At 51.9% G+C, this 22,425-nt stretch overlaps 1 protein-coding gene across 3 annotated transcripts in view; it reads right to left on the reverse strand.

Annotated features, from left to right (window-relative positions):
• Window positions 1–279: 279 nt before the first annotated feature.
• Window positions 280–22,425, reverse strand: part of JADE2 (jade family PHD finger 2) — a 77,679-nt gene continuing 55,533 nt past the window's right edge. For 2 of the 3 annotated variants that reach the window (XM_065690926.1, XM_065690925.1), the window contains exons 7-12: window positions 22,139–22,306; window positions 21,529–21,645; window positions 15,308–15,769; window positions 11,215–11,332; window positions 6,538–6,666; window positions 280–4,878 (exon numbers count right to left, since the gene is read on the reverse strand). In XM_065690926.1, the coding sequence (XP_065546998.1) occupies window positions 4,016–4,878; window positions 6,538–6,666; window positions 11,215–11,332; window positions 15,308–15,769; window positions 21,529–21,645; window positions 22,139–22,306 (1,857 nt within the window). In that variant the 3' untranslated portion in view covers window positions 280–4,015. The remainder of the gene's footprint in view (window positions 4,879–6,537; window positions 6,667–11,214; window positions 11,333–15,307; window positions 15,770–21,528; window positions 21,646–22,138; window positions 22,307–22,425) is intronic. The other variant, XM_065690927.1, reaches the window with a different exon arrangement.

Raw genomic sequence — 22,425 nt, forward strand, 5'->3', positions numbered from 1 at the left:
GTGGTCATCCTCACTGCGAGCAATAACCCAACCCAGTAATCAAATCCTTAGTTTGCAATAAACTGATCCTTCTCCTTTTCATTTAAGAGCCAAATACAAGGCTGTGGTAGTTTGAGGATGTATTTCCTTCTCTTCTTCCCCATGCCCCTAGGAAATCCCATCTCAGATTGAGATGCATTCCCACGCACGGAGCTGCATCCCCCGGGATGCTCCGATCAGCCTGCTGGTCCCCAGGTAAATTTGCTCTGTGTGAAGTTGCTCACTACACCGACACGGAGGTACACAGAAAACACTGCTTTATTGACTGCATTTGCCAACACATTGAGGAATGCAAAGGGATTTTTTCATAAGCAATGGGCCATGGTCCCAATGTGTATTAAAGCATACACTGTATCTAAACAGGATGAAAATAATGGCAGACAGAGCTATTCCAAGGCAACACAAATAGCATGCATAATACAGTCTCACACAGAACGAGTTTGAGAACATTATATTGCTTTAAGGATTAACTAACATGGAAAATGTACAAAAAGGAGAAATAGGTTTTTGCATTAATGAAAAATACATTTTTTCTCTACAAAGGAATTTCTAATACAAGAAAATAAATATTGCAACATAAGCCAAAAATAATTTAAAATTGCTCTTTTCAATATATTTTCAATATTTCTCTTTTGTATTAACAAATGGCACATCACGTTCTTTGAAACAAAGAAAACAGAAGGGTTTCTCCTCCTGCGACATTCATATCGTTTCCTGTAACTGATGTGAAGTCGGTCTGTTTGTATGTGGAATGGTGCAAACTGCGGGGTGAGCTCCTTAAAGAACAACCAAACCTCGTGCCCTGCCCTGCAGCAGCATCTTCCTGCATCCCGCTCTCGCCTCCTGGCTCCCTTCTGCACCCGCCTTGGGACGAGCTCCATGGACAGCAGGCACCCAGCCCCCCGGGAAATAGGTGCAAAAGCGAAAAAGAACAGTTAAAAGTAATTGAAAAATGGGAATGGGGAAAATGGGTGTGCGGAATGGGAGCTGTCCTCAGGGAACTCCCACCACCGTCGGGGCTGGGGTTGACGCTGGGGCTGTGCTCCATGATGAGGGCATGATGCTCTTTGCATCCTCATCTCAGCGGCTGCTGCTTCTCCAAGGAAACGGGTGCTCTTACAGTGCAAATGTCAATTCCTGTAGTTTATACATCTTAAAAGACAATACTTCTCTACTAAAATAAACCCTTTTATAGTAATTATTTCTTCTTTCTATTCATTTCAAAATACATTTACAGTACATCAAAAATATTTTCCTTGTGCATTTTCTCTTGGAAACGCCAGGTTACCCTGCTCCAAGGCGGCAGCGAGGATGCTCTGGGCAGGGGATGCACCAGAGTGGTCCAGTCCTCCCCCAGCCCGTGGCTCACAAGAGCCCCTTTTCTCCTCTCTATCCCCTCTACCCCGTTCTTCTCCCCAGGCTGGACATGCCCCACCAGCCCCCTTAACCTTTCCCTACCTAAACACCGTCTCCCAATGGCAAAATACAGTGCCTGGTATTTTGGGAGTGTTTCCAACTGTTTTATTGCCTGGTGCTGGCGGCGCTGGCTTGGTTGTTCTTTAAAGTCTCCCCCTCTTTGCTTTCCTGTACTGAGAAGACAAGTAGTGCAGAAGCTGATGAATGGAGCTGTGTACAGTGAAACTTGTGGATTGCTTTTTCTGATTTAACCATAATTGAGTGAAGCACACGGAAGCAAGATTCATTAAAAGGCAGCATATTGATTATTGTTATGACTCTTATACTAGGATACTGTAGCTAAAGCTAGCAAGCCTGATAAGATAAACTAAGTCCTATTTACTGTATTTAACATTATCCGAACATACTGAGCCTTAATTAATGAGATTCTCATTCCCAACCTCAATGGATTATGCTAATTTATAACAAAGGTGGTTCCCGTTTTGTTGATTTTCTGATGGTTTTTTTTTTCCCTTTTCTTCCCCCCCCACTAATAACTTGTGTCACATTTTTCCCATCTGAGGAAGATTCCTCCCCAGGCACGGTCAGTCTCAGCCGGGTTAGTGTTGGGCTTAGCCAGGGCTGGGTGCAAGCATCCAACCCGAAGCCCAAGCCGCTTTGCCATGCCTGGGATGAGCTAGGCTGTCATCGCTTATCTCTGCTGCAATTTAATCACTAATCAGGACTTTGGAAGGCTGGTAACAGATGATCTACCCTAAAACATCAATTGAAGGAGTCTCAAGAGTTTCAAAACAGAAAGCTCACAGTGAAATGAGCAAAAAGCACTGGAAACCAAAACGGCGGGATGCGGTCTCGGAGCAGCAGCATCCCTCGGAGCAAGCTTGGAACCTAACGCCGCAGCAGTGTGTTATGAGTGTGTCTTTAGTCCTTTGTTGCTAAATTGAACTTCCAATTGGTATTATTTCCTATCGTGATAAGTTTCCGGGTTCTGGCTGTGCTGTTTGACTGTCAAAAGATTCTTTGGCATCCACAAAACTGGTTGACGGATTGGTCTGACAATTGCAGGGTTGCTTGTTTCGTGATGGGTTGAACCGGTTGCGGAAGTGTCCCAGGTTTTGGGTTATCTGGTTTCTTTTTTTTTTTTTCTTTTTTTAAACCTTTTTTATTTTTAAAAAACAACAACAACAAAAGTTTCAGTGAATTCCTTTTTTTTTTCTTTTTCTTATTTTTTTTTGTGGTTTTTTGTGTGTTTTTGTCTTGTTTTTGTTCCCTGAGCTCACACTGGGGTCACTCCAATAAAACACGTAGCACGACTTTAACTGTGACCTTTGAAGCCAAAACCGAAGTAATGGTGCAATTAAGTGCAAACATGGAAATTCGCCTGACTTGTAGGTAACCATGGGCTTTTAAACAACATTTAAGGCTTATTGGGGACGTTTTATGCATTAAATTATTGTACTATTTATAATGTCAGCTTCTGTGAATCACCCTCCCACAACGAGTCAACAGCTTGTACCCAGGATTTAAGGAATTAAATAACAAAGAAAGGGATGGGGAGGAATCAATTCACCGTTTCCATTGTGGCGTTTAGTAGGAAAACAAACTGGTGAAGGCAAGCGTTTCCATTTCCCCTCGGTGATGGTCTGCTCGGCCTCGGGGGCCGAGTGTTTCATTGTGCAAAGGGGGTTTCAAACGTCAGTGGGACCACGGCAGCCATTGGAGAGAAGCGCGGGCAGGAAAACTTCGCTCAATCGCCCAGGTTAACCCCAGCTCCCCACGGTGTTTGCACAGGATGCTTTTCTCCTCCATCCTGCCCCACATGCCATTTCCCATTGCTCTCAGCGCATCCATTCACCTGAGTCAATCACGTCCGTTTTAACAGTGACCTCAAGGGGGTCGGTCCATGGGGCAGGGGTAAGGAGAAATTTCCCATCCTGGCTCCTGGACGGATCCCGACAAGATGGAAAAAGGAAGGGAAAAATCATGACCGAGGGGTTTTTCCCTAAAACCAGAAACTAACGTTGCCCTCTTCCACCCCAAGCGCTTCCCTCCAACGAGCTCTTGTGCTTTAGTCAGTATTTGTTTTAGCATCACTTATTTACGTCCTCATATACATGTACCCAGGTGGGTACATCCCCTCCCGCAGCTAGCCACTGCCATACCCTCTGCTCGCTCCCTGCTCCGGGGGCAACCATCCCAGGCAGGAATCTGCCCCTCATTAAATAATGCCCATTAATTACACTGCCACCCCTGCAGAGAGCACGGGTACCAGCACCCTCCGCCCTTGGTACCCTCAGCATCGGTCCTGCTGGGTGCCGGCTCGCATTCCCAGGAAGTGGGGTCTGGCAGGGAGCCGGGGAGGGACCACCACTGTCATGGTCATCGATGTCGGTGAAGCTGAAGCTGTATCTCAGGCGTACAGAGAAGAGAAAGACAACAGTGCCGAATTTCCAACTATATACACATAGTAAAAACCCCCCCTGCTATGATCCCAGGCAGGAATCGGACATGGCAGTTGGAACTGGGTGTGAGGCCTCGCGCGAGGCGTGCCGGGGAGGAGTTAGGATGCCAGGATGCTCATCCTGACGATGTCCTCGCCGGCCGCATCCAGCTGGCCCCGCTGCGCCCTGCGGGGCTCCCCATCCGAGTCGCTCATCTCGGCGTCGGAGAAGTAGCCGTCCGTCTCGGCGTCGAAGCGACGCAAGGGAGCTCCGCCGGCGCCGTCGGGCTTGGGGGGCTGCGACCGCCTCGGCCCTCGGCTCTCCTTTGGTAATTTAAACCGCACGACGGTTTTGGGGCTACCTACGGAGTCAGGCACTTTGGGCGCGGGGCTGGGCTCCGGCTGAGCGCAGCGCGGCGGCTCCTCCTCCTCCTCCTCCTCCTCCTCCTCCTCCTTGCTCGCACAGCCCTGCGCCCCGGGATGAGGCTCGCCGGCTTTCGGGATAGAGCCCTTCTTGGCCGCCTTCTTCACCTCGCCCGTCCCTTTGCGGTCGGTGGGAAGCTTCGCAGCCCCTTTCTCCGACTTGCTCGGTCTGGAATCCGGAGCGAAGGGCTTGGTGGCATCATCCGACAAGTCACCGGTGCTGTTAGTCCAGAGCTCCGAGCTCTCCGGGTGGCTCCCACCCACAGCGGGGGGGCTGCTCCGGGGCAGCTTTTTCTTAGTGTTCGTTCTCGTTTTGCTTTTCACTTTCTTTGTGGCCTCGCTCTGCTTGAACGGGGACCGCAGGGAATGGTCCATCATGAAGCTCAGCAAGGTCTCCTCGTCCTGCAGGAGCTCCTCGGAGAGGCCGGGGGTGCTGTCCTCGTGGTGGGCGTTGTTGAGGGACCACTCACTCATGGCCATGTTCTCGGCAGTGATCTGGACCGACTGCGCCAACCAGCTGTTGAAGAAGGTCCCGTCGATGGGGAAGGAGGTTGATAAGCCTGGAAAAAACAAAGGTGGGAGGTCGGTTCAGGAGCCAGGAACAGCCACGCAGCCCTTCGACAACGCCAACTGCACCACAGCTCCTCACAATGGAGAAACAACCGAAAGGCCGACCACAGCACAGCACATCAGGACACAGAACAGGCTTCACTGTGCTGAATTTGGGGTTTACAGCACAACGACCTGAGTGTTTCCCCACATCCAACACCCCACGAACCTCCCCGGATCTAAACTGAGCATCTTTCTGCAGTGAAGATGCCAAGCCCCAGCACACCCTAGCATGGGTGGAAAGCACATCCCTGTGCAAAGGTGCCAGAAAAGCCATCCCTGTGTAAGCCTAAAGACCTGGTGACTGCCACCAGTGCCCAAGCAAGGGTCCATGGGTTCTCCAGGAGAAGCTGCAGCTGGGCCACCACGTGCTGCCAAAGCCCCCGGCAGCACCGGAGCCGTCAGTGGGGTGGTGGGGCCGGTGCTAAATCTGTGTGCAGAGGCAGGAGGGCAGGAGGCAGGTCCGAGAACTCACGCATGGAGGCCTGGTTTTCCAGGCTCGCGGCAGGGCACCTTTTCTTGGAGATGCTTTTCCCATCCTCCATCATTTGATGGAATTTGCCCTAGCAAAGCCAAAGCTTCTTTAGCAGAGAACAGCACAGAGACAAGATGAGCGCAAAAGCTGTTACCAAAGGGACTCCTGCCTATAACCCAACAGCTTGGAGACGAACAGAAAGCAGCAGTCGGGGTGAGCAACGGGCGAAGCAGAGCAAGGCAGGGTGGTTCAGACCCCCAGACATCCCATAGGAACTCTCTGTACCCCCAGGAGGGTTTTATAGCTGCTTCAGAATGGCTGATAGCCCCATGGGACCGGTGTCCCCTCTGTGCACCCATGGGCTGAGCACATGTGAACCCATCACATCCTGCCCTGCGTGCCGGCAGGGGTGAGAGCGCCCGAGGAAGTCACACAAAACCCCAATTCTGGGTAAAAACCATATGCAGTTGTCAAGGATCTTATAAAAAAAGACCTTTTTGTTTTGGTTTTTTACTTCCCCCCCAAACCCCATCTGTTGCTGAGCAACAGCAGGTTGTGGCTGATGGGGAAGAGCCGGAGGTGGGTGAAGCATCCACAGAGCCAGCCTGCATCTCCTTGTCTCCCGTAGCAAATTCAAGAGACTGGATACACTTTGTGCCTGCCTCCTGGATGCTGCTGGCACAACCAGCACAACCACAGCATTCTGGACAGTTTATGCCATGAAAATCCACAGCCCATGAGCTGTACCCACCACGGGTGCACAGCATAGAGGATACAGGGGATCAGCCCTACTGTGGGGTGGGTAAGTCTGATTTTATCACTGGAAAGCGAAATCATGCTTCAGCAGCACATCACAGGGGCTGTAACATCATCCCAATCCAGATGCAAGCCCCAGAGCTGGGGGGGACACTTTACACCCCTTCCCTGCCGAGGACCATGTCTCCAACGCGGTGTCTCCCACAGGACCTCAATAATCCAGGCTGATGCCCACAAAGGGAGAGATGGAAGAGGCTCCCAATGGCCTCAGGTGTAACTCAGCAATGTACATGCAGGATGGATCAGGGGCTGGGACTCTTAACCCTGCTCCCCAAAAGAGGGAGCCTCCAGCAGCATGGGTCCATAAAATCAGACTTACCCAGTTGTCCCAATACAGTTTCGTTGACTGATTTCCTTTTCTCTTTCTTCTCAGGACTATTCTTTCTACCATCTCTTCCTTTCCTCCTCGGGTCACTTTTCTTACCCTTTGTCTTCTTCCCAGTTTGTTCTGGCATTTTGTAGAAAGAAAGGAAAACTCCATGTGAGACATCAGGGATGCTGCAGTGAGCAAGTTCCCCTTGGATCACACCCCTGCGGTGGGGACCTGGACCAGACCTGCAGCCAACTCCAAGCCAAAGAGGGAACACTTCCTGGCCAACTGCAGGCTAAGGTCTGTGTGCAGTAAGATCTGAATCCTGTAGGTTATATAAAAACAAGGTTTGGGCCTTGGATATGAACTTAGTGTGGCCATAGGGCTATCCCACTGAAGGCAGGGGACTCACTGGAAGCTCTGCACCACCAAGATGCATTCCTGGGTCAGCGCTTTGGGGTGAGGATCTGCAGGAGCAGAAGGGATAACCCCAAGCGCTGCTCAGACTCCTTCCAGGAGGATGAGGACCCCCAAACCCAGCTGTGTGTCACCCAGCACCAACTACAGCATCTCCTGGAGGGATTCAGCTGCAAAGCCAGCTGGACAGCAATGTTTTAAAGCAGACCTTGATTTAATTTGACCTTTTGGCTATAGTAACTGCTCACGCTCACACTGGGTGGAAACAACCCAAAGCTGTAAAACTGAAGCAGTATATTGAGCATAAGTAAATAGAGCAGGAAAGGTGGCCAGCACTGCCTATGGAAAGCCAGGGATATAACCCCTAGCTATGTAGGCAGGCAAAAATCAGTATTTCCTAAATGGCTTTGAACTTCTACTGGATTTATTCCTCTTGGGTAAACAGGACAAACACCCCATAAAAGTACAACTTGTATTGCCAAGCAAAACACTTCAACAGCTTTTACTCACTCCATTAGGTCACTCTCCCAGAGAAGTCCATGATAAAACCTCTATCACTTTTCAGAGGGGGAAGGATATTGCCCTAAACCCAAGATGTGGGTGGCTGATGGAAGGCACGCAGTCACTGAGTGAAGTACCAACTGCCCATGGTTTAACCTGAACAAGCAGCTATCAGAGCAGTGATGTTAAGAAACAAACTGGTTCGTGTGTTAGGCACCTACAAAGAGCCTCAGGAGCGAGGCCATGGGCTGGATGGGTCAGAGGGAATAACCTCTCCTCTCCCCTTGCTGCTGTGATGGAAATACACCAGGTGAGCAGGGGAGGGAATTCACATTGCACCTGAGTGCGGATTAACGGGATTTACAGCCCGGGGGTTGCCAAGCCAGGACCCCCCTCCTGACCAAAGCACCCACTGAGAGCAAGGAAGGCAAAAGCTAAACTGGTGTTTGCTGCCTTCCTGCCAAATAACTGGAGAAGGGCAGACACATTTTTCACTTGGCTTCCAAACCAGAACTCTGGCTCGGTTCAGGCAGCACAATGGGGCTAAAGAGAAACCCGAGCAGCAGCTTTTGAAGAGGAACCTGTCAAAACAGCAGCCGTGTCTCAAAGCCAGACACTGTTGACTTTCCATTCCATGCAAGAAAAATACAAGGGAGAGGGGTGGGTTCATTTTACACTGATTTTATTAGAAATCTCCTCCTCAAATGATCACTTGTCAGTGGGGGAAATGAGCCCCTCCAAGCTTTGAGCTTTAGGTGGGAGCCGTTCCAAAGCCACTTCTGTGCCAAAACCATCTTTGGAATAAGCCCAACAGATTTCTGTCGATGAGTGCTGTAACAGCAGTTGGAAACTGGCCTCATCCAGGCAAAATCATGGGGCCTTCTTCCTGCCTGCAAGAAGCCCCAGGTACACAGAGCAGCTTGGTGGGGAGCTGTGTGGAGGGGATGCTACAGGAGCTCTCCCCCAACTTTCACACCAGTCAGTGCTTTGCAGTGTGGTCAGGCACAGGGACAGGATGACCTAGGAAGCTGTGGCTGCCCCATCCCTGGCAGTGTTCAAGGCCAGGTTGGACACAGGGGCTTGGAGCAAGCTGCTCCAGTGGAAGGGGTCCCTGCCCATGGCAGGGGCTGGAGCTGGAGGAGCTTTAAGGCCTCTTCCAACCCAAACAGTCTGGGATTCTATGATTCTATGAATATGCAGCAGTGAATTATCCATAGCTTTGGTCCCACTGGTGCCAAGTATCTTTAGCTCCAAGTACTGTCAATTGGCATCGAGGAGGCTTAGCGAACACTTGGGTGTTGGGAGCACTTGGTAGCATTGGGGTCTATAATGGTGCACGTTCAGGATGGGACGAGGATGAGCCAGGAAGGAGCTGAAGCAGAAAATGCACACAACACTGCTCTGCTGTGTGCTGCCATGCACAGGCAGCTGCCACAGGAAGGCTGAGCCCTTCTCTGACCTCAGTTTCACTGACCACCCCTCCATGCTACAATGCCACCAGCCCCAGTGCTTGCTCCTGCCATCGGGCAGCACCTGGAGAACAGCATGCATATGAGGACCACACATTGCACTGGGGAGCACGTAAGATGCTCCTGCCTGCACTGTGACTGTCACAGCTCACCAGGCCAGCCTCGCTTCCCACATTTGGGATTGCAACTTAAGATCTGATGCTACACCCTGGTGAGGGAACGCTTCCTGAGCTTGGAAGACCCTACACACCGATGCTGAAAGGCACTTGGGTCCCTACTATCCCCCTGGCATGGAAGGACCCAGATGCTTAAACCACCTGAAGATCGCAGGACCAAATTCCCCCGGTCAGGCTCTTTCCCTGGCACCAGCTACTTGCAGGAGCCAGGTCCCAGAGGCAGCAATCCCTGCTCAGGCTCAGGGATGGCTCAGGCCCATCCTAGGAGCAGCTCTGCTCAGTTGGTTCAAAGCAGAAAACAAACTGGCAAACGCCAACCATTTGGTGCAGGAGAGGAGAGCATCTGCATCAAAACGCGAATGCCACAGCCTGCACCCCATCACCTCCTGAGCCACCCTCGCGCTGCGGGTCTGCCTCTGATCACTCACCTTTAGGCAGAACAAACATCACGGTAAAGGCAGTTGTGCTTTTCCCAGCGCACACGCATGCCATTTGCAGGAAGGGCAATGGTGCAGAGAGCCCCAAAGCACGAGCAGCAGAGCCCAGCACAGCTCCCCTCCCCGGCTGGCATCTGCACCCCATCCCAGCCCTCCTCAGCAGGAGCTGCCACCCCATTACTGCGCTAGAGACTGGGTTGGGCATGACCCGAGGTTGGGTTCCACAAGGGCATTTCCAGCCATCCAACACCTGGTTTGTGAGGGAGCTGAGCTCGAAGAGCGTTCCTGGCAAAGCACCCTGTGCCTGTCACCTTCCGAGAGCTGCAGATGCTAATCCAGGTTTGCCCAGATGAACTGAAGGACATCGCCCTGTGATCCCCCTCAAACCTGCAGAGCCCAACGGGAACAGCGCATGGAATCTGCCTTCAGGAGCTGAGATTGTTGCTCTTGTCTTTTATCCACGCGTTATTCCTGAGTTGGACCTCCCTCCTCACCAGCAGCATCCCTGTGGGGAGCACCATCCAGCACGTTCCCATGTGCCAGAGGACAGCTCTTGGGATGTGGGGGTCTCCAACCGGTGGGCACAGCTGGGAACACCATTCTGTGCCTGTCCAGCCTGGTGACCTCAGCCACTGGCTCAGTGAGGACGTATGGAGCAACACACAGTGGTACTGATCTGTGTCACAGCGACTGAGGTTTGCAGGAGCCACATCTCCCTGGAGCACACCCTGGGGTCCTGGCCATCCCTGCCTGGCTCTGGCCTTCCAGAGGAATTCACCCCGGCTCCGAGTCACAACCATCTCAACGCACACCCTCCTCAGGCTCCAAAACTGCCGTCAAAGGGAACTTTTGTCAAGGAAAGCTCAGCCCAGACAGTTCCTGAAGAAACCCCAGCCATGTGATGGCTTCAAACGCAACTCCAAAGCCACAAACACAACAACTGCTGGAAGCGCCTGCCAAAGTGCCAGATGCTGCTGCTGGAAAAACTGCTCTGCAGCCATGGGGTCTGCTCTGCTCTGCCACCACAGCAGGAGCTGCGGGCTCCGGGAATGCTTGTGTGAAAGGCAAGAAAGTAGGACAGAAGGAAACCAACTTTATTTCAGTTCCTTAACAGGAGTTGCCAGAGGCTTTGCATGCGGTACCATGGTGTTCTCCACCAATAGGTATCTGGAGGAGAGGACTGCAGTCAAGCAGTGCTAACGGAGCTGGTCCCTCAGACCAAAAGACATCCCACCAGGAGCTTAACCTCTGATTCTTGACAGAGCCAAAAGGATCTGCAATGAGTCCAAAGCAAGGGCTGCTGGCCCGTGTCAGGGAGCCAGCTGCTGTGAACCAGCCCCAGCACCAGCAGCCCTGTGGGCAGGATTTGACATCTCCTGCCAGACAGCTCCATCTCCATAAAGCCCCCAAACACTGCCTTAGCATCACTGCCTAGCCAAACACTTGGGCTTTCTGATAGACACCTGGGGAGAGGAGGATCAAGAGGCATCTGTGAAAGCCCTCTGGTCACCCAGGGTATGGCTTTATTGCGTGCTTCTGAACAAAACCGGAGATGGGTAAGACTGGGAGGGATGGGTAAGAGGGAGCTCTGGTTCCCCTGGGGAGGGGTCTGAGCCTTAGGCACCCGTCTGGCTTCAGCAGCAGGGACAGAGTGTGTGAGAGCAAGCTCTGGCAAGCGGTACTGACCTGGGTAAAGATCTTTCTCAATAAGCTTCATCTGGAGATGGAAGATCTGCTCCTGCAGTTTACAAATGGTGTGCTTCATTTTCTCCCGTCTCGTCACCATGTAACACAGGTTTCTAACCTACGGAAGCACAAGAAACACTGTCAGGTTTAGGCAGTGGCTGGTTTGGGACCCAAACTGAGGGGAAAGTCTGGGTCCCCTCAAACCGTGTTGCTGCTTCTGCTGCCCTGGGGAAGCCACACGCCCTGGGATCCGGTCCTTTTCATCTTACTCGCCAAGGGGAATGGCTTGAACCTGCCCGAGGGGAGACTGAGCTGAGCTCTTAGGCAGAAGCTCTTCCCTGTGAGGGTGCTGAGGCGCTGGCACAGGGTGCCCAGAGAAGCTGTGGCTGCCCCATCCCTGGCAGTGCTCAAGGCCAGGTTGGACACAGGGGCTTGGAGCAAGCTGCTCCAGTGGAAGGGGTCCCTGCCCGTGGCAGGGGTTGGAGCTGGATGAGCTTTAAGCTCCCTTCCAACACAAACCAGTCTGCAATCCTATGATCATTCACAATTCACATTCAGTACTTGTTGCAGCTAGGACAGAGCATAGGAAATACAGCAAAATACGCAGGTGATGCTGGCCCAGGTCAGCAGCTGGTGCAGCTCCCCTATCCCAAATGTAGCCTCTCTCTACAGTTACTCACACTTGCCCCTGCAAATCACTGCTGCATTCTGTCCCCAGTGCAAAGAGCAGAGCGCCAGACATAAATACTCATGTGAGCCAGCATAGGAGTGGTTAAACCCTGCTCATCACACAGGGATGCCGATTAAAACCTTCTGAGACAACAGAGCTACCGCGTGGTACCCACTGGCATCTGCCTGGTGATGAATCTCAGTGCCATGGGGTCTGCCAGCCCTGCGTCAGGGTGGCTGCAGAGCCGGGCTCTGTCACCATGGCTGCACCGGGCAGCGAGGCTTTAGGAGGAAACAGGGTTTCAGCTGCGAAACAGAAAATGCCAGTGGCAGCTCTAACAGGATTTGACAGCGTTTACTCAGCTTCCTGGTGCTCTGAAAGAGAAAACTGCCTGTAATGAAGTGAGGAGGAAGGGGCCTGACTGGAGGCACCGGCAGCAACGCGCATGGGTATGTCCACACTCACACCTGAGACCCTGACGCCTCCGATTCCTCCCCCTCCTCATCCTCAATCCCCGCTCTGCAGAGGAAGGCTGGGGTATTTCCAGGCTTAGGGAACTGTTCCTACATGGTCAGGAGCCTTTGTGCCTCTCACAGTGACAGAGCAAGCCAGGACATCATCCCATGCTTACCTAGTGTCTGCCACCAAGGGCTGTGAAGGCAACAGGATGACCCCCTAATGGCACCGGTCTTACCTAAGGACAATCTGGGAACATGTAGGAATACAGGAGGAAAAGGTGCTCTTTTTGCTGTCGAATCAGCTAGCTGTAAATGCAGAGCAGTGAGCTAACGCTGTGTATTTTTGGTCTGGATTGGAGAAAACATCAACCCCAAATTTCTTCATGAGAAAAACAACTGCCTCTGGCAACCTGCACCTCCGGGTGTTTGGCGGTATCTCTTCCCTATGATTTGATATTCCTGGAAGAAAACATCACTTGTGCTCTGCTTAGAGACTGCTGGTATTTACACACACTTACACAGCTAAATACCACCCAGTGCTGCTTCCCCAAGCCAAGCTTGGATGGTACGAGAGACAGGAAACTACAGCTTTATGTTAAAGCCAATTGAAAGCACCAGTCTTTATCCAGATACCATTATCAGCCCCAAAATTACAACTGTTCCTGACAGATCAATTACTGAAAACACTACCATTGAACGTGATGCCCTGTGGACACTTCCTCAAAGCCACCCCTCCAGGCTGCTCTTCTCCAACCCCTATTTGATGCTTTGCCTCACTACTTGCAAATGAAATGGGGCGGCTGTGAGCGGCGCTGACAGGCAGGATCAGATACCTGGGATGCACTGGATTTAAACCTGTATCACCCACTGGACTTTGATCTGGCCAGTGTTTATTGTTCTCTGTCTTGGAAGCAGAGCAAACAAACAGCTCTTCCAGGGCCAGGCAGTGAAACCTGGCAGGGAGTTGCTAAGCAGAGGCTGAACGCTGATGGGGAATGACCCCACAAAGCCTGGAGGTAACTGTGGAAAAGGAGGAATCTGGTAAAAAGTGTGGGTTTGACACCAAAAAACATCAAGGAGAAGCTGCCATGCCATGTGGTTCAATTAAGCAGCTCCTGGAGCAAAGGGCTGTACGAGAGCTGCAGTGATTCACTGCAGACTGTACCCAGTGATGCACGGTGGTTCACTGCAGCTGGGAGCAAGTGGAAGCAGAGGGAGGCAGAGCAGCCTGGTTTAGATTTACACTACAGAGAAGCAGATGAGGGAAGTAAGGGAGTTAAACTTGTCACCCTCGGATCTGGCAGCTGCAGCCTGTTGCCTACAGCTTGGTGATGGAGACCCATTAACAGTGGCACCAGCCCAGACCACCACAGAGGTGGCAACATGATGCAGTAAAGGCAGGAGCAAATGAGGCACAGACTGATGTCAATGATGTATGCAGGGATGGTGGCCAAAAGGGCCACAGAAAAGAGACCAATAGCTTGAAATCAAATTGCTTTTACACAGGCTCTGAGACCCACCTCGCAGGTGGGTGCAGCAAGGGACCAGGATGGTTTGGTCCAGAGCTGAACCCCCACTTGGATGTGAACACAGTGCTGACCCACACCACCCTTTTCTCTAAGGGTTAAACTATGCCACAGACCCATAGCAGCTTGGAGAGAGGGATCAGAGATGCACAGCAGCAGCATCACCCCAGGGACAGCACCACCATCACCTTTGCCTCCCAGGGAGCAGCACGTCCCTGCAGCACCCTGAGCACCCCTGCTCAGGGCATCACATCCACTGGTTCAAAGCAATGCTACTTTCCTGCTTCCCTCCTTCCTTGCCTGCTCCCAGTGACTCCCTGAGCCCTTCCATGGTGTCTGCATGGTGAGAAGTCAGGCAGGGGCCATGGATTCACCCCTCTGGCAGGAGCAGGAGAAGGGGGACCAGGCAGGGCTCAGGTTTTAAGCAGAGGAGAAGCAGCAGCTTGGCCCCTGCGTGCCAGGCTCGCAGCCCTGTCCTGCCTTTCCCTGTCTCACTGCTGCTGCCCTGTGCTATGCCCGTGTCCCCCTGCGCAGCAGCAGCACCTGTACATCCATCCCCTCCCCTGGCCACTCTCTGCTGTCTGACACTGGGTGCTCTGCTTCTTCCCCTTGCTGCTTCTCGCTTCCACTGCTCCTCCTCCTCTCCAGCCTCCTCTGCCCCATCCCTGCTCCTTCTGTCCCTGCAGCCATGACAGCCAAATCCACAGGCAGGCAGTGATGCTGTGGCAGCCAACACAGCCAGGGGAGGTCCAGCACAGCTATGGCACTGCTGCTCCATGGATGCCTGCTCTCACCCCAAAAGCTGCTGTGGCAGTGGCTGCTCCCTCCCCTGTGCAAGGATGCCTGCTCCACAGGGAGCTGCGGGTGCCTGCATCCTCCATCTGCATCCTCCAGCATGGCTCTGCCTCCACCAGCAGCTCCTTGAGGACCCGACCCACTTTCAGCTGCAGCAGGGCAGGGAATGCCTGGTCCAGCTGGCCCCGCTGCTCCCTCCTGCCATTCCCCTCTCATTGATGTTCAATGTAGGAGAATAATGAGGTGTTCCTGTGCCTTGCTGCTGGAGAGCATCTGAGGGGCAGGCACTGGGTAACTTTGTGGTTTGAGACTGTGAAGATATAGTGGATAGAAGCTGCAGCACCATCTGCCTCCCATCCACCCGACCCCACCGAAGCACCTCTCCCCACAGACATTTGTTCTTTTGAACCCCCACCTGAGGCTGCCACTAACTTACTGCATCAGTGTCAGTGTTTTGGCAGTGATGATGCACACACTGAGCACTGTTATTCTTCTCGATAATGCTCTAGATGAAGGGACACGACTGTTTCGGGAGTTGAACTGCGTCAAGTTCCACTTTACTATAGACAATAAATGCCAGCACACATTAAAGCAGCCCTGATGGAGCGTATGGGCACGCCACTGAAGGAAAAAGCTGCACTCACCCTCTCCAGGTCTTGCCTGAGGTGCATGAAGAGCTTTAGGCGTCGGTAGAGAACGTCCTGTTCTTGCTGGGCCAAGTTGTCCACTTCATCTGTTTTTGGTGTCAGCAGCGGTTTGTTGGAGTTTGCTTTCCTCTTCAGCTTCCAGTACTGGTAGACAAAATCCACCAGCGACTCGCTCAAGTCCAGATTCTCCGCCACCTCCGAAGGCTTCACGAGTTCATAGAAGTCCTCCTCCAGCTGCTGGAGCTTCTGCTTCCGCAGCGTGACCTTCTCCAAGTCCAGCTGGGCTTGATCAGGCTCTGTCCGTGCCTCCTCGGGCAGCTTAGTGGCACCGGTGCTGTGCTCAAGGCAGAAGGACTTGAACTTCACTTCGTCGTTGTCTGCTAGGATAGTCCGCATGTCGAGGTTGTGGTCGAAGGCGCAGGTGACATGGAACGCGGTGACACAGGCGGGCATGGAGCACTGCGGGGACAAGGACAGGGCTTACGGCCAGGGCAAAGCACCTACTGCTTCCCACAAACCCAGGGACACCCATCTGAGTGACAATACCCACCGCGACGTGATGGATGCTCCACAACCGGTACTCCTTATTGCCCAAGTCTAAGACATCTATGAGCCAGACACCCGAGCAGAAGAAACCCAGGGTTCACTGGGTATCAGCAGGCACCTTCCCACCTCACCTGCTTTAATCCTTCTCTCTGCTGGGCTCTGCTCATCCTTCACCTACAATAAACAGGAGCTTCCAGTGGTTCTTCCAACAAGACATGTCAACAGCCGAAGATGACAGCAGGAGCCAGCGGGATGCTCACAGGCTGTCAATGGATTTCTCCTGATGGAGAAATCTTCATCTGTATTTCACCCTTAAACTACTCCAGTTACCACATCTAAAGCGAATATGCTGGTTTTACTGAAAGCATACAGAACACGTCAGTGTTTGTGAGTGAACATGGGATCTCAGACGCAGCCAATACTCCCGGAGCACGATGCTGTTCTCCTCTGGAAATGACACAACCTCTAATTAGCTCCATTAAAAAAGGGGAGGGGGGGAAAAAAGGCAACTCAACATCTACAGAGCAGAACACCACAAAATGAACCCTTCAGAACGGGCGCAGTGGCTGGACTGCTGTCAAACTCATATCACATTAATATTGTAACAGCTCCCCATGGCTTATATTACTTTGGATCCCACAGGCAACAAACCTCAGCCTGGTTTCCTACAGAGGAACCCCACTAAGCCAACGCTGTGCCTGTGTCCATGTCAGCACCTTCTCCCCCTCTACTCATTAACTAGTTTTTAATGGCTCTGAGTATCAGGTAATTATTTCTACCATAACCCATAAGAAATCAGTCTATTCCAGCTGCTAATGACCAGTTTAACTGCAATAACGAGACATTTTAAGTGGGCTATTACTGTAGGCACCGTATTTCAGTGTTTATAGAAGAATTATTCTTGTGGGGGATGAAGATGCAGCTGTGGCCTGAAGGACCAGGCGGAGGCACATGAAATTTCCTGGATGTCGACCACAAACCATTCGGTTTAACTGGGGCTCTGCTGCACTTCGGTTCTCAGACAGAGGAAAAGAAAGCGTATGCTCGGTTAGGAGCTGAGGAACAGAAGCTGTACGGCTCTTTACCCTCATCCCATCGGCCCTGAATGCCTGCTCCATCACCCAGCGTGTGAACTTCTGACACTGCTGCTTTCAGATGTTTTCCCTTGACTTTGTTTATGAAGCTGCTGGTGCTTATGGAAGCAGAGGCTTGCCCGGATACCAGGGCCAAGAAAAGCATAAGCAAGTGCTGTCCAAGCCCTCCACTTCCAGGGCTCTCCAAGCCCTGCTCCAAAGCCTCCAGTGGGAAGAGCTGGATGCAGCCCTCCCACGGCCGAGCCCTGAGCTGTACTAGCATGGCTCCAGGCAGTGATGCTGGGCACTAATTCCTGCAGGCACCAAAGGCAAGCAGGCTATGCACTCCTAATCCCTGCTCACCCTGCTGGAACTGGATGAGCTTTAGGGTCCCTTCCAACACAAACCATTCTATGATTCTATGCTGCCGGCAACTGCCTGGAGCCTGGCATCACAGGACCCATGCGACAAGCCCTGTTGCAGCCTCCCATGTGGCTGAAGCACCACTTCCATCCTCAAGTATTTAGTTCTGGGGATGAAGAAGGGACAGAGGGAGCTCAGCCTGACTTGAAGCTTCCAGATTTATTCGGTGCAGACAGTGTATCGCATACTGGCTTTTACAGCTCTGGCATGTGCTTCGGCAGCCACTGGCACAAGGAGATCCAATGACACTTGAGATTCACCCTTCTTCACTTTAACAACACTTTCAGGACACTTTGCCAGCTGGGAAGTCCCATAATTGAGCTTTCTTCTCTGGTAGCCAAGATGCAGCATGGCACTACCATGGAGCTCCTGATTTACTCCTGATGTACTCCAGGTATACTCCTGATATACTTCATCCTGGCTATTTTGGCATTAACAGCTGGGGGTGCTTCAAGCTACAGCATCCTTTTGTGCTGTTATGCACATAAATAGCTACAGTGGAGAGAGTGGACACAGAACTCACCACACAGTGAACCACGTGAGTGAAGGAAAGCCGCAGGGATGCTTCTGCCACCAGAGCTAATAACAGCATTAACATGGCTGTGGCTTCTGCCAGGACAATGTCCTGCTAACAGGAAAGACCATCACTCCACCTTAGGAACAAAGCACACGGAATGTCACCCGTGCCGGATCTCTCCTCTGACAGATGGCAAGCAGCACTCGTCAGAAACCGTGCCCAAAATGCAAATAGAAAATCATCAGGCAGCCCAGCTGACAGGGCAGCAGAGCAAGGTACCTGCTCAGCCACGGCTACCCAAGGACCTTCCATACACCGCCAACAAACCCACACTGATCCATCCCAGAACAGCGCTGGAATGAAGCAGCTCATTGTGGGAGAAGGGATCTGCCACGCAGAACAAACCAGGCTCGAAAGACTGGCCCGGCCCCTAAGTCTGCTTCATTATTGATGATTATCTCACAGCACCTTTCACTCAAGGATCTCAGCACACTTTGCTCATCCAGATAAATCCATTCCCAAACACAATTCCAAGACAGAGAGGATGAGAACTGCACCAGAGATTACCGTGGGCTGATAATGAGTCCTCAAACCACTGACTGGGAAGAAACAGAGGGATGATTTTATGTGCCAAGGGAGCTCAAACAGAAGTTTTCCAGCTTACAGAGGTGCTCTGGTGCAGTTTGGGGCTGGAGAGGAAGGAAGCGGCTCCTCCAACAGACCTGCGAGGGGAACTCAGGAAGGGAAAATGAATTACCGGTGCTGAACCGCAGCCAAGCCATCAGCCAGGACACTCCTGCATCCTTACCAACACGACCATGTGATGCTCAGTGACCACAGATGGTCTGGATCCTGGGAGCGCTTCTCAGCCCAAACAGGCAATTTTCACCATCCGGGAACCACCGCACCGGTTATCCCAGGGGATGGGGACCAGCGGCACAAGCAGCTCAAGGGGAGCAGTGGGAAGAGGAGCAATAAGGAACGATTGGATGGTAAAGGATACTTTTGAGGGCTTTTTCCTCCAAAAAGCAACAACAAAAAGAAAGCTGGAAGATGATGACAGGAAAAGATTGTGCCCTTTGGAGAAGCCTGCCGGAAGCTAACAGGGACCTGGCATTTTGTGCTGTGTTGAAAGGCCTCGGTGAGCACTTCCAGTTGTTCTGACAGGAAAGGAGGTATTTGGTGAGGAGGGAGCTGGGTCCCAAGGAAGCGTGGTCAGGACTCCTGGCACTCTCTTTTCCATCTCAGCAATGCAAATGAGAACATTCCTGCTGGATACCGAGCTCTCCTTGGCATGTCCTGGTGTCTGACCACAAGAACCACCATGAAGTCATGATTTCCCTTTAACAGGAGCCGGGGATAGGGTGACGCCAGGGCTGCATCCCTGCCCAGTGTCCGAGAGCTCTGGCTCAACTATGGACATGACAAGTCACATCAGGTTCAAAGCTCTGTACCAGAAAGCAAGGGAAGTCATTACGAGGAAGCAGGAAGGTCAGGCAGTGGGAATCCCTTCCCTTGGGCTTTGACCCTTTTGATGGTCAGATCTGCATGAGGAAAAATACCTCAATGCACAGAGGCCCCTATGCAAAAACATCTCATGCTTGTCTCTGCTCATGTGGTCCAGGTGGGTGTTGCCTTGCTGCCCCGGAGCATCCCCCATGCTCTGCTGGGATGATGCTCTTCCACCCCTCCAGTTTGCCTTCCAGATTTCACCTCCTGTTCCGACAAAGCCCATTTCCAACCAGCCACTTGGAAAACCCTCTCCTGGAAACAACTCCCTTCCTTCCCCAAACCTGCCCCACCTGCAGCACCTGATTCCTGCCGCCAGGAAGAAAAGCTCAGTGCTTGAACAGAGAACAACCTCCTCCTTTCAGAGCTGGGTCATAAACCCGAAACGCTGACAAAGGTGGTGAGATTACACCTGTATAAACAGGCACTGATCAAAAATACGCTCCATAAACAGAAGCTTTCAAAACAGAGCTCTGTACCGCTGATGAGAACAGAGTGTGCTTATTTACCCACGGGTGAACTTGTTGATTTACCCCATCAATCCTTAAATAAAGGCTCTGCTGCCTTTTTTCCCCCTTCTCCCCCTTTTCCTTGAAGCAAAACCACCCCGCTCATGCAAGGGTGGCCTCGGCAAGCGCTGCGGTGGCAATCTCATGAAGACTTACAAACCGTGAGCTGCCGGCTCCCGAGACAATAAAGCTCCTGTTCCATCTCAGGTGACCTTTAATGCAAATCCACTCAGTCCCCGGGATCTCACAGCTCCCATGCCATGCCGGCACTAAGAGGATGAAGCCTCAGAGAAGCTTGAGTTCTTTTTGATGCTGCCAAGCCTGTTTGCCTCCTTCCCTGCCCTTCCGTTCTTTGAAAGCAGTTGCCGTTATGACACAGTCTCTCCATCTGGCAGGGTGAATAAGCAGATCCACCCGGAGCCATCAAAAAAGATGTGAGTCAACGCCAGAGATTTAAAGAAGTATTGTGAGATTTCATTTCAAGCTAAGGGGATTGCTTTTAAATAGCTCCCTTTAAAGTATTAAACCCAGAGCAGTGACACGAACGCAACAGAGCCTGCAGACCTCCTATTCCTATCACCCCTTCTGCATCCAGCCAGCTGCTCCTTGTACTCCCATAGTCAGTGCTGTGAACACCAACCTCTGAGGTGCAGCTCCCATTGCTGTACTGGAGCTGATACCTGGGCCTGGTCCACATCCCAGACCTCCTCTCAGTTTCTCAGAGCTTAATGGTTATTCTATCCTCTCCTGCACCCTAAGACTGCTTCAATGCCTGGTTTACCAGTGAGAGCAACAGGCACAGGCACTGTAGAATGCCAGATCCCCAAGCCCATCCCCAGGGACCACTGGGATATTGTGCCGGCCAAGCAGAGGGAAGCAGGGAGAATCACAGCAAGGATTCCCAGATGCTCTCACACCCAAGAGTGCTGCAATTTGGATGGGAGCTTCTCTTCTTTGCTCTCCAAGAAGAGAGATCACGGCCAAGGAAGCTCTGTCCCACTTGTGTAATAGGAAAACCCAGAGCATCCTGCTTTCTGTCTGAAAAGAGAACTTACCCTCCTGCTGCAGGGAGAGCAGGCAATCAGATGTCTGCTTAGGTGTGGCAAACAGGAGAAAATGTGGGAATGCAATGGTAAATGCTCTATTTATACCTGGGAATATATACTCTATTTAATACATGGTAAATACTGCATTTTCCAAGCCAGCAGGCTCGTGGGGACTACCTAATCCTGGGGCTCCCTGCTATCCCCCCAACAGAAAGGCTTCCCACTGGTTTGTGAAATACTTGGTCTCTGTATCCCACGAGCATCCCGCTTTCCTGGCAGCTCTGCCAAGCCTTTCTGCTGGAGGTTCCTGATTTCAAACCAAGGTCATTTGCAGCCCTGGTAATTAGTGTCACTACAGCAACATCACTGTGTTATGCAAAGAAAGTTAATCTAGATTCCTAGCACTCAATACATTAAATGATTGCAAACAACGTCTGATGATATCTGATGGGCGTTCGTGCTCCCTGTTGTTAGGTTTACTCCGAGCAGGAATAAGCCTCAGCCAGATCACGTCCTCCAGCATCTACAGAATCTCCAGTGGCAATTACATGCACAGCCCCAGAGGTCTGAGTTTCTCTGGTGCCAGGTTACATACCTGAATACAAGTCCCAGTGCACTCCTTGCAAAGGCTGCAGGACAAAGCCCATCTGCTTGCTGGGATATGAGAGATCTTCGTAATGGGTTCCATTTTTTCAGGACATCCAATGCTAACCTGGCCATGAAACAGAAGACAAGTTGTAAATCCTGCCTTCCACCCCAGATCTCCTACAAGAGGATATCTGTGGTAGTCTGAATGAAGGATCCATTTCCTATGTGCTATTTTTCAGGGTCACTTGTAAGCTTTCCCCAAACCCAGAAACCAATTTGGTTGAAATGGAAGGGAAAATTTATGTCTTTCCTCTGAACTAACTCCTCACCTGGCTATTGCTGTGTATCTCAGATGGGCACATGGAATGAGCTTTACCTTACTCATAGGTCTTGTGAATGCCCCCCACCTCTCTGCCCTTGCAGCCCACCTCTGTGTCCTCCCTTAATAGGGTGCCCCATGGCTGCTAATCAAACACACAGCCTGGCGACCGACCAGTATCACAGCTCCGACCCAAACTGGACTTGCTATTTACACCATTAGTGAACATCCTGGGCTGAGACTTGAAACCAGGTCCATGCCCACCCGCCTGTCAAGAGGAGCTTGGGAAACATCTTACTTCAGGTATCCATAAGGCACAGCTAACGTGGACCCATTTCGTCCCGCTCCGGGTGGGTTTCAGCGCTCCCCCCCTCTTCGGGCACAGTAGACACTTTGGCTGAACCCCAAGGGCGCAGGTCCGGCACAGCCAGCTCCCGATGGGCACCTTCAGGATGCCGTAGCACGCCTGTGCAGACACGAGGCAGGAGGGTTAAGGCACCTAAGAACAGGTAAAGCATCTTCCCACACCTCATCCTTTGCTCCCACCTTTTTCACTACCGCTGGCTTACTCCCACCGCATCTGGG

Source organism: Lathamus discolor, chromosome 10, assembly GCF_037157495.1.
Source record: "Lathamus discolor isolate bLatDis1 chromosome 10, bLatDis1.hap1, whole genome shotgun sequence".
Classification (NCBI taxonomy): Eukaryota; Metazoa; Chordata; class Aves; order Psittaciformes; family Psittacidae; genus Lathamus; species Lathamus discolor.